At 43.4% G+C, this 12,911-nt stretch overlaps 1 protein-coding gene across 1 annotated transcript; it reads right to left on the bottom strand.

Moving 5' to 3' along the window:
- Nucleotides 1-343: 343 nt before the first annotated feature.
- Nucleotides 344-11,989, bottom strand: has2 (hyaluronan synthase 2). Its single transcript, XM_062464852.1, has 4 exons — nucleotides 11,470-11,989; nucleotides 5,485-6,111; nucleotides 2,690-2,791; nucleotides 344-2,464 (listed from the first exon to the last, which is right to left on the bottom strand). Exons 2-4 carry the CDS (start codon nucleotides 6,109-6,111, stop codon nucleotides 1,535-1,537), a joined length of 1,659 nt encoding a protein of 552 aa, XP_062320836.1. The 5' UTR covers nucleotides 11,470-11,989; the 3' UTR covers nucleotides 344-1,534.
- Between the last annotated feature and the right edge of the window lie 922 nt (nucleotides 11,990-12,911).

Raw genomic sequence — 12,911 nt, 5'->3', positions numbered from 1 at the left:
ACAATACAAACAGAACACACCAATGAGCAACATCCATCTACATTAGCCTATATATTCCAGCTCTGAGGCTATACTGTGGACTATCATGATACATCAAACCAGGAGAATGTCTGTGTTTGAGGTCAACTACAGATCTAGGGTCAAATTTGAAGGATTCCCTCAGGGCTTGATGTTTAGAAACCTACTGACAATACTGATTCTAGATCATTGTTCAATAGCAACTCAACAGTATATTAGGTAGGCTCTGCTTGTGTTCATTGGCATGTGTACATGAATACTACAAAGCTACAGTGAAAGTGTGTCGGATTCAGAGACAATCAATAACGGACAAGCACAGTAAAGCAAACATTTTGTTTTATTTGGCACAAAACACAAAAGTGCTTAATTATAACACTGCCCATGATTGTTTGGCATAATACAAAGTCAATCTTCAATACTTGGTCTCATCCTCAGCCATATATCTTGGTTCTAATTTGTTTGTAAACTCTAGATGTTCAGATAGTTATTCCTTTGACATTTCTGCATGTTTTTTTTAGGACAGGAACAAAAAGGGGTATTGCATACTTGCTTCATAAAATGTTTGTGCAAAGGTCTCTTTTTGATTAGAATCTAATTTGCTTGAGTAAGACTCCTCAAAGGCAGCAGGTCATTAAAAAGGTACTAACTTCCTTCAGGAGCTCATGCAGTAAGGCTTAAGGTAAAAGAAATGTCTAGATATAATATTCTGAGCACATACATCTATAAACCACAGAATGTTTTCATAAATATGCTGGTTTTCTATCCAAGTACATTTAAACACAGGTTTGTCCCCTTATCCCTCACTTATCCCTAGAATTGCATTTTTTGTTACCATTGCAGACAAAAAACCCAGCTCTTCATTTCACATTTTTGGTCAGATACACAAGTCATTATCATAACAGTCAAATGCACATTGCCTTTCCATTTTATATAAAAATGAATGAAAATAGAGACTCTTTGGTGGCTAAACAAAAATATAATAAAAATGTCTATATAAAAATGCATTACACAATACAATATGTTATTAATAAAGTCAACTGCTACAGCAAGGCCAGAAGGCGACAAAATCCAGCGTTGACTTTTATTAAGAACGGTGTATATAAAAAGAACAAAATAATTATAAATTATTTAAGATGAGAGTGCATCTTCTTTGACTGCATCTTCATCCTAGTATACCATTCATACAATGCAAACACAACCACTGAGGTATTTTGTCTTGTCAAATGACTCTGTCAAGCATTCTGCTGCACATCGGGAGTGAGACACAAAAGTGCATAGGAAGTATTAAACTAATGTCCACCCCATGTCTAGAAACCATGATGTCACTTAGTGTCATTAGGTGGAGTGTCAGTGTCATTTCTAGGACTCTAGTTCCAGACACAGCAGCAGATACCTCTCCCTTGGCCGAGTGACTTCACGCCACCCGCCGAGACTCCGCCAACGAGCGGTCTGAGATTCTTCACTTTGTAAACGTTGAGAGGGATTAGTGTCAGTCGAGAATGTCCTGTTGCTCACGTCATACGTCGATCACCATGTCGTACTGCTGTTCTTTCTTCCTCTTACCGCACTTGTTGATCAGCACTATGTACAACGTCAAGAGCATGACCCAGTAGCTGGCATACACTATTGCACCTATGATTAAGACTATTTTCTCGAACTCTGGGAAGGGTTTTTTGGTGTCTTGGATGACTGTATAGATAAGGCCAAAAAAGAGAATGGTAAACCAGACAGATATGGGCACAAGCCCGATAAAGTTCACCACAATTGTCTTCCTCCCCGAAGTCCCCCACCCGGCCTTGTTTATGGTTGCTATGGCGAACATTTTGGCTGGAAGCAGGCTGGACATGTATAACACTGAGTAGAAGGACATGAACACCATAACTATGTTGCCCCGGAGACAGCTGGCGAAGGACGATTTGATGAGTGCCACGGCCTGTACGATGAGCAGGAAGAGAAGGATGTTCCACAGCCTTCCCTGGTAGAACAGCTGGATCGCCGTGGCAATGAGGAAAAAGGGGAAGAAGCCGGTGATGACGGCCTCATAGGTCATCCACAGGTGGTGCTTGTGGAACCACATGGCGTTATACAGCCACTCTCTGAAGTAAGACTTGCTCCAGCGCGTCTGCTGGTTCAGCCAGCGCAGGTAGGTGATTGGGGTCTCCGTGAGGCACTTGGAGCGGGCCGTGTACTTAGTGGCATAGCCCAGGCTGAGGACACGGTTGGTGAGATGGCGATCATCGCCAAAGCTGCAGTGACTGCCCATAAAGGTCTGGTTGTACCAGTCCTCCATGAACTCGTGGAGGAGGGAGTTCCTGTACATCCCCAGGGGCCCGCTGATGCACTGGACACAGCCGAAGTAGGACTGGCAGGCCCGCTCGATGTTGAAGGCCATCCAATATCTCACACTGCTCAGGAAGGAGATCCACGACTCATACTTGTTCAGGATCTGTATGTAGGAGACAACACAATGTTTCTGCTACACTTTGTGACAGATTTAGGTCCTTTTACCTCAGTTTAGGAGTACGGGCAATTCTAAGTTGGTTTGACACAGAGCATGAATGTGCATGCTGTTCATTCAAAGCAGAAAATATTTCCCTCTCTTTATCCTCTCTTCACTCCTCTTGCGTTATGGTAAGAGCACCAGAACATTAAACCGATTGGCGAACCGTACCTGTACGTCTCCTCCCACGCCCCCAACCATGGGGTCCTCTTCCAGAACCTTCACCATCTCAACAGAGGATGCGGGGTCCAGCATGGTGTCCGAGTCACAAACCTGGCAACAAACAGGAAACGCTATCCTGTGAAACCCACCGACAATCTCACACTCTCCCACATTATACAAGTTAGCCTTTAAACTAGGGCAATAGATCTTCTTACAGACACAAAGGCTCCATTAGAGTGTTCTGCAACGGAGATTATGACTGGTCAATCCAGATATACAGTCACCATTTAAAATGTCCAAAAATAATTTATGTGATTGCTTGAAGTGTTGGGGTGATATTATTGAGATTTAGAATTAGTAGCATTTAGAATTTATTTAGAATTAGTAGCATTAGGCAGAATGTACAGGAACAATACATTAACATAATTATATGTTAACAAAGGTAAAGCCAACACATAAAGCCTTTTAGACTTATCAACACAGCTGCAACGATAATGTGTCATGTTTTATGAAAAGCAGAGAACACCCTTTGGCATGTCATTAGTCAATTTGTGTAAACACTGCAACCTGCTTGTTTCCTAGACAACTAGTTCCAAACAAATTGGAAGTAAATCAACAGAATCATATCATCCAAATCTCCTCACTTCCTATAAAGGTTATTTTATTCCTAAATGGGAAATTATGCTATTAAGTGAGGTCAGTTGGGCCTTTGTGTGAAAAGCTCTTGGTTTATGGGAAAGGTTTAAGACCTTTTCCAGACAGGAATTGGTCAAATTGGGTGTTTACTAATGACAGCTACAGTCTATTGTCATGTGTACGATACAGATACCCTGGTGTGGCTATATGATTTAAGATGCCACTTTGTGGCTGGTCATAATGTGTTAGTGTATTTTAGGATTCTCTTGTGAATAGAAAAACGTTAGAAATACTTTGTGTAATGTTTATTTAATCAATACACATTGTTCATGTTACCCGTGTCTTTCTGGCATCCCTGTTTGGGTATTCCAACATCATTACTCATGTGTTCAGAATTAGTTCAGGTGTAACAGCATCAAGAGCTCTGGCTGGTTTCATACTGTTAGTTCTCTCTGTCAGACCATAAATGCCTGAAATCCCATGCAACTAAACACCAAACTTTTACAAACACTTGAAATGTTGAAAACAAAATGGAAAGCCCAGTTAATCTTTATGGTTTAGTAATAAAACAGTGATTAAGCAGCATTTGCAGCTGCAATGAGACAGCTTAAAGACAATACAAAAACGGTACACAATCAGTTCTTTATATAAAATGCTAAATGTTCGCATGATACTGGCAATCCAGATTCAACAACAGGTGTTCTATTAAAGTTGGATCGAAAGTAACAGCCCAACAGATCAGCTATGGGTTTAATGTGGTTTGATGATGATCCGTTTTTATCCAGAAGTTCCCTTTATTAGCATGCTGAGCTAAAGCTACTGCTTTTGCTCAGGGGCCAGTTCAAGTCTTGAACTACAGACCTCACCGCACGAGTCTCTATTTTATTAAACACTTTACCATACTTGTAGTCAACCAGGTTGTTTGAGGACATCTGTTTCAATGCCTCTACGCAGACTCCTTCAGCTAGAGACAATAAAAACTTCACACATTTTTATCGCATTGCATGTCACCCTAGCTGGATCTCAACTCACATTTTTTGGCATTGCAAGCGACCCACTCCTGCTAACTCAGTTACAGACACAGCGAAACGTTCATCCTAAAGGCACGCCTTGTCTCCAAAGCAACTTATATTAGTACTTTTTGGAAGGATTTAATTACAGAACAACTGAAAAATCTGAATGTACCCAAAGTCTTGATGATGACTGTCCATGTCTAAGCCTACAAAATTCATTAATAAATGATAAACAATATATCAAGTTATTGTGAAAACTGGCATCTTGATTAAAGTAGCCAACAGGACTTTCTGACAGTCTACCAGGACTCTGGCAGAGTAGAACATCTGCCCTTTCATTCTTATTGAGGCCATTATCCCTCATATAACATAATCTTGGGTTGGAGAAAACCCCCATGGTGAAAACAACCACACTGTGCAGTGTGGGTAGCCACTAGCTAGCTATCAGACTGATCAGCTCAATGACAAGCTCAGCTCAGTCTCTGCTCTGGGCTTAGAACAGAGGTCAGAGATGCAATTGAAAGCAGCGGGTTGGAGAGAGACTCTCTGACAAGGTTGACACTACTGGTATTACCTGTTCAAATGAAGCACAGGTCTTGGCTTTCAAAAACAAGACTCATTCACTCACTGCTAGGCTTCTGTGCTCAGCATGTTTAGACTGTGAGGCTTAACGTGTTCCAGCCGTGTTAGTGTTTGTCCTTTGGTACAGTGCAGATGATGGCTTCATTAGTGATGTCTTAGATTAATACTTCAACATTCACATGCAGTGCACTCTATTCAGTAGTATTCAGTATTCAGTATTTGTTAGGTTTACAGTGTATAACCAATACCATACCAACCTAGTTGTGAGTTGGACTACTAATCTAGAGGAATCTGACTGAGAGCAAACATGTAAATGTGTAACACTGAGCTGTGCTGTGCTATGAACAGAGTGACTGTTGCCTCCCGATTTACCCCCAGATACAGTACACACACACACACACACTCACATGGCCACCATGCCTCTAAAAAAGGCACAAAAGCCTCTTTGTGAACCCCATATTTAGCTTGGGCACAGCCCCCCTCCTCAACCCCTCACTCCCTCTCCCCCATCTCTCCCCTACATCACTCAAGCCCCCCCCCCTCCCGCCCTGCCCCCCAAATGCTCAGTCTTACCTGCACATAGTCGACGCTCCTCCCCAGGGCTTTGAAGGCCGTGTACATGACCTCCCTCTTTCCTCCCCACTTCTGCATGATGCAGACACATTTGTTGGCGAGCACCAAGCGAGAGACCTGCTGCAGGCTCTCGGCGTAGGCCTCCTCTCCCTCCTCCGGCCCGCGGTGGTGATAGTTGCTCCTCCAGACGTATGTGGCCGCCTTGTCCCTCCCCATGATGTCGCGGAAGATGTCCATCATGTAGCTATCGTCGTCATTGTTACCATCGATCACCATGATGACCTTGATGCCCGGGTAGGTGAGCCTCTTGACCGAGATCAGACACTTCCTCAGGTAGTTGGGGTCTTCCTGGTAGGCGGCGATGCATAGCGCCAGGGACTTGGTGAGCTTGATGGGCGTTTCCAACGAGCGTCGCATGTTGCGGTGCTCGAGCAGAGCAAACAGGCTCTGGATGAAGAGGTGCACGACCAGGATAGCGCCGTACAGGCCGAAGGAGACGTGGTTGTGCGCTGTGGTGAAGAACTGGTAGCCCATGATGTAAGCCGTTGAGATGCCCACCAGCAGAGAGATCCCGAACATCGTGGTTCCAAATACCCTCAGGTACGTGAGGACTTTGTCACATCTCATCTGGGAAGTCAGAACAAACAGAAATCAGCCTTGAGATGACAGTGGAGACACACAGTAAGAGGGCATTAACATGATATATACTCTATGAGGATATATTATGACAAGCAAGACAAAGGACTTTGGTTGATAAACAAAGGAAGCCATCGTTTAGTGGTAGGGAATGCTTGCATCAGGACTTTCCAGACTAAATCACACCACTGTAACGCATCATTTGTAAACCAAACGTTCCACTCAAGCCCTGGATGCATGGTTAACGACAACAAAAACCAGGTTGAGAGAGCAGTAGAGCCCCTTGCCCCTCCTTCCTCCCACCATCCCAGCTTCTCTCCCCCATCCCAAAATCCCCTGCGCTAAATGTCAGACGGAGCTCTATGACCACTTGTTCCAAGGCCCTTCACTGCGGCTGCTCCTCCATCTGCTTGGCAGACCCGGCCAGGCAGAGCACCACCCTCTGACATCATCTGTTTATATCTCCGTGGGAAGACATGAAGAATGAAAAAAGGTTTTATTTGCTCCGTCTCCTCACTGAAGAACCTTTGTCACAGAGTGGGGGAAGGTGCTGGTGATATCTGGCCCTCAAGACCTCCATTGCCAAACATGTACATAATATCCTCTCGTCCCAGATCCTTGCTTTGGGAAGTTCCATGTCCATGCAAATCAGTGTTTTACACAAATGAATGTAAAATCAAACTCCAAAGACAATGGACAGCCTTCTGCTGTTCTTTCCTGTTCTCTCATTCTCCAATGAGCCTAGATTTATTATTATTATCTCACTGATATCTATAGGTGATGAATGTAGAAAACTGACTATATTATATTCCTGTTCTGCAGTTCTCAACATCAACCAGGTTTTTGGAACCAAGAAAACCACTGGCTCATTCGACACAGAATCAAAGCGATTTAATCAGTGGCACGTGAGCGAGGATCCTAACGTCACCCCAACGTTTACAAGACCCCTGGCTCCTGCTCCCTGAACCTGCCAAGACCCTTCCAGAGCCAGCTGGATCACACAGACTGAGGTGATGATGTCTGAAACCTTGGAGGAACGCACGTCCCAAACAAAGTCTGCTTTACAACCTTGCTATTAACTCAGTGTGAACCTTAAACTACGTCAACTGCAAGCTAGTAGTTGCTGTACGAGTCAGATACGTACTAAAAAAGATTTATTTAGTTATAGTCAGCCAGACAACAAATGAATCAACCAATAGATCAATTCATTTCCTCCTGAACTGTTTAACGAAACATTGACAACATGAATACAAGGCGTTTACAGTCCTAAGGGCAAGGCAGGGTTGGGGTGTATGTTTCTGTGGGGTGGGTGAGGGGAGGGGAGGGGAGGGGGAGGGGAGGGAGTGAGGGAGGGAGGGATCGAGTGAAGGAGGGAGGGAGTGACGTTGTGAGTGACGTTGTGAAGTCAGTCCCACCAACAGATTTCAAATGATGTCACGTCCCAGTGTCTCCGGGGCCTCGCGGTGTGTTGACCTCGCGGTGTGTTGACTGACGCACTGTGGCTCAGGGAGGGTCCTCCCCTCTGCCTGAGATAACACAACACCACTGCTGACCGATGTTCAGTGATCTCAACTGACTCTGTGCCTCTACACACACTAGAAAACCCTTGATTGGGTTGACTGGGCTGTCTAGACCGAGGGGCATAATGCCATATGGAGCCACAGTAGGATTGCTCGCCCCTACACCCTCTATGCAAGGGGGGAAAAGCTGCTAAATGTGTGGTAGCTGTTACATGAGAGAGCCCCAGATATTTATGCTGGGTGTCTGCGTATCTGTGTATGCCATTAACTCTTCTGTGGTTGTGTCTGGCCGAGAGCCAGCAGGGGTATGGAGAGCAAGGCGAGCGCTGCAGGGAGAGACGACTCAGCACATGTGAGATCTGGAGAGTTGAATCATGCTCAGTGGGGAAATCTCTCCCAGCTTTGACGGCACATGAAATACAACACTGAGACCCAGACTCTGTAAATCTGAAGCGGGGCCAAAGACATAGAGATGGAACAGAGCTCGGAGGACGGGGAGGTCCACGCCTGTGCTGCACGCCACTGATGTCGGCTCGATTATGATCCCACGGCGAGCAACGCTTGGAGATGAATGTCGTTAATCAGTCCCACGGTGCATTGCTGTGACGAAAAGTAACACACACCTGGTGTTTTAGATTCAGTTCCAGTCCACTAGGAGGATGAATGGGGGAGGAATGGACAGACAAGGCTGTGTACCTAGGTTATCATGTCGGCCTTTATGATTGAGTCTGACCTGATATGACTGAAGGGAAATGAGGCTTGGATTAAGTCATGTAGCCTTAATGTATTAGCACCTAACCCTAGTGACAGAGAGCTGTATGGTACTGTAGATCTGTAAAATAGATAGATATCTGGAACATGAATGAGTGAGATGGGAGGCTTGGTCCATGTGTTCCAGTAGTGGGTGAAAGGGGAGTCTCCTTCTTGCTGAGCAGCATTTAAAACAGGACATCACTAATGGCAGGATGTCCCTGCCTTACAGCTAACTGTTTCCCAACACACATATATGTAGAGAGAGAGAGAGAGAGAGAGAGAGAGAGAGAGAGAGAGAGAGAGAGAGAGAGAGAGAGAGAGAGAGAGGGAGAGAGAGGGAGAGAGAGAAGGGGAGTGAGGTGGGAAGAGGGAGAGGGGGCAAATGAATAGACGGAGATGTGGAGGAAAAAGGGAGGAGGGGAGAGAGAAGGAGGGGGGGAGAGAGAGAGAAGAAAAAGAAGAGAGACCAGTGAGAGGGACGGCTTGGGGAAAGGAGTAAAGAACCCATCTGCTGGTTTACAGTTTGTGTTGTGTGCTCAAATCTTCTCAAGCCTGACTAAATACTGAATTACTGCTTACAGACAGGCTCAGTGAGTATCTTACTCTATTAAATGGACTCATAAACACATGAACCCACATGATGTTCGATATATTATTAATTGGGTAAGAACTTAATTGGTCCTGTTCCTACAACAGGGGAACACTGGTTTGGTTTATTCTCATTTGACATTGAACAAGTCAATGCAGTGGATCAAATCCAGTGCACTCACATTTGAACAGTATTTGCAGTATGACAGTATTACAATCTCTACTTTTGAGATATTGTGAAAAGAAGGCCGTTATATCTGTTCATAGAAAGACAATTCAAGTGACACACTATCACTTCCCCACCTCTGCGGAGGTTGTGGAGGTTTCAGGGTCAGCCATGTGTCCTCACCAGGCTAGCTGACATCATTCCAAGGGTGAAAACCAAACACACACTGCTCTGAAGACTGGAGAAACATTGGCATTCTATATCAATCACGAAGTTCCTCAGCTTTCATGTGGTCCTATTGAATTCATCCTCAACCAGATCTTACTTTTGTGGAGTACGCACGCATTATGAGAACGAGAGAAGGGACATTTTGGCAGGGGTGTCACAGAGGTGGTGCGACACCACTGTTGGCTTCTGGGTATTCTATTGGCCAGCTCTTATCATAAATAATCCTAATCTCTCTCACACTCTATCTTTCCATCCCATCCGTCCTCCTCTGCCTCTCCATCCATCTGGTCTGGCCATCTTCGGCCAGCACCAGCTGCAGCTGAGCAGCTTCCTGGCTTCCCCTGCACTTCCTCTTAATAACATGATAACACATGCTTTTTGACACTCGCCTTCATCCACAAAATAAATTGCAGCGAACACAGTGTTAACACAGCGTCGTCCAGTGGGAATTGAAACCCAAAACCATGTAGTGTAAATTGCCAAACTTTGAACCAGCTGAAACACATAGGACCACAAGCTTCTGCTGGGCTCAGCTTTCCAGCAGTAGGCAAGGAGCACATAACTGTATCAGATCAACTATTATGTAGAGCACATGCCTTGTGACACAGGCTGTGCCACTTTAATGCGACACTTGGTGTAGCAGGAGTTCCGGGTCTACCCTAACACGATAACGCCTCTGACATCTCTCTCTTTATTCGTTCCTGTACTTCCTGGTTCACAGCCTCCAGGGGTTGAAACGACAGGCACGGTGCTGACTGTGCAGCCTAATGAGGAACAGGCATGGGACGCTTCCTGTGCTAATAGAAAACTGTTCTCAACTCATTGGCCAAAGCTCCCACAGAGCTCTTGATTGCATGCAAATATGCACACTATTACAATATACTGTACAAGTAGACTGTAGAGATTTAATTCAAGGCACCTATACTTTATATTGTATTGCTCGAAGTAAGCTGCATTTATCTGTGTGTGTCTATGTTGGGATGAGTCATGAGAACACTTCTACACACAATATGATAAATATATATGCACATCATAAATACCATGATCTGTAGATGTGTCAGCTATAGCCTGGGTTAATTTCAAGTTGACTATAGTCATCAAGACAAAATAACAGTGCAAGGACTACGCAATGATATCTCTGGATGGTCTGGTCAGCATTCTAGAAAATTTCACAAATTGTGACTCACATATTCCTAATGCTAATGATAGGTTATTTCTAACTTTCACACTTGGAACCTAATTAAGTCCTTTCTTTTAATTACATTTAATTGCGTGTGAATAAAGGTAGCCTGCTACAACAAATGTTCCTACTCAAGGGAGGCCTGGGAGAGCACACTAGGGATCAACTAGTAGTGGTTGAATAAGGAAATACTGTACATTAGCCTACAGAATGTAGGCTGGATAAGGGGTTGATCAACGAAATTAAACAGCGCGCGTCCCTACAGCGAGGAATGCAAACCCAATCCCAGACGCCTACCGCCTGATTGGCTCATTGTATGCGCTCATGACGTTCTGCTAATGACGTTGTGCTACATTTCATCTTCACTATGTGTTAAGATGCAGACAGTACTACACCAATGTCTGCGCTCAATAGAGCATTGTTGAGCGCGTATTGCCTATAAAAAGTGAAATCCAGATTTTTTTCCCATGGACATGACCGAATAATACAGACCTTGTTCACGTTGAATTGAGACTAAAATGTAAATACATTTTAATATTTCCTTAAACACAATACTGAATGAGAGTTTTTGTCTCGTCCAATAAAGTAGGTTGTAGAGTTAGGCTAGGCTACAGTAAAAAGCGTGATGTTCAGTCCCTATATGTTCAATAGTTCAGTCTGGCTCAGCAGTATTTTTGCATTAACACATGCAATGTGTATTAAGCACAGACAATACCATGTCTCGGTATTAGAATGCCGACACATTCCGTATTTTAAAAGTTTCATTCATTGATATGAAAATCGAAATGATCAAAGTAGCAGAGTATTTGCCCAAAGTGGATTGAAAATAAAAGAGTTAGAAAAGTTGAGAGTTAGGCTATCAGCTGACGGGTCATTGAAGTAACTTTGTCATTGACATGATGATGATGGCATACCTTAAAGCAGCTGTCGAGTCCTGACGTCCCGTCTCTATGATGGATGCAGTTAGCTTCTGCGTCGCTTGCAGCGCTCCACTTGGAGAAAACTTCTCTTCAACGTTTCAAGGTACACTTTTGCAGTAAGTCTCATGAAGCCTCTTAAAACGGTCCTCATCAGAAAAATAGGTTTGTGCAATTTCCAATATCTCTTTTTAACTCTTGAGTACATTCAAGTCTCTTTAACTCCTTTTTTTCAATGAAGTAGTTGTAAAATGTCCGCATTTTAGATATTTACTAATGATTGAAATCATTATGTCAGTCAACATTGGCAGTGTCAACAATAAAATTGAAAAAGTGGATAAAAAATGACATCCAACAGTAGTCAGTGTTGGTGAGAAAATTTGTCATTAATTCAAGTTTTTCAAGCGTACAGGTTAAAATGATAAACTGCCGAACAACAGTACTTGTAGCCTACTGCCTTTTCTGCATCTAATTTCTTCCAGACGCCTGCACTTTATGCTTCCTCCTGCAGCTACAACATTTCCAAAGGGTCTTTAGCAGGGAGAGATGTTGGAGTTGTTTTAATAAGGGGGGAAGGTAGTGGGACAAGGAGGAGCAACTTCTAGAGGAGAAAAAAGTTCCCCGTGTAAAACCCATTCAAACTTCTGAGACTGGATGGGGTAGGGATGTACACGTGGGTCAATCAATTGACCTGAGTGTTGTAGAGAACTTAATCTTTGCGGAATCAACTGTTAACTGGAAATTTTAGTCTCAGGTCTTACAAAGGCCAGAGATTACAGGTATAATATATTATAAATTCAAATAATTCAATAATAAAACACCTGCCAGGTAAAATATGTAAAAATATAATGAAACATTTTGGACAACATAACATGTAAGGATTTATATATATATATATATATATATATATATATATATATCATTATGGATTATGGCAAAAATAAAGATTTGATCCTTGTACAATTTAAGTCATGTCATTCATTCTCTGACATGCTGTTCACTGATTGGTCAGCAGGGTGTGCTATATAATTCTAAACCCAATGCCAAATCCCTTGACATGAGATACTGTTGATCTACTGTGGTCATTCCCCTGACCTAGAGATAGAACTCATAGAGCTCTAAATGCCGTGTTTGCACTCAACTATTCAGAATTACCACTCACTTTACTGTTTCAACTATGAAATATACATTTGTTTTGGGGCTGTTATTAAATATGATCAAAATGATGAAAATCCTTTTCCCCAGTCTGTACCAGGTTAGTCAGTCAGAAAGATGATGAATGTTAGGGTGTCCATTTTTCATCTTGAAGGCTATTTATTTAATATATTACTAATACACAACCCTGTCAAGCTCTGAAGACACTTTAAGCCAGCCAAAGACCACTACTATGGCCTGCTAGACAACAGCACTTTTCCCAGTTGTTCTTTCTCCATGTACTC

Source organism: Osmerus eperlanus, chromosome 7 (assembly GCF_963692335.1).
Source record: "Osmerus eperlanus chromosome 7, fOsmEpe2.1, whole genome shotgun sequence".
Lineage (NCBI taxonomy): Eukaryota > Metazoa > Chordata > Actinopteri > Osmeriformes > Osmeridae > Osmerus > Osmerus eperlanus.
The sequence above is the reverse complement of the archived record's forward strand: the minus strand, read 5'-3'. Positions and strand labels throughout refer to the sequence as shown.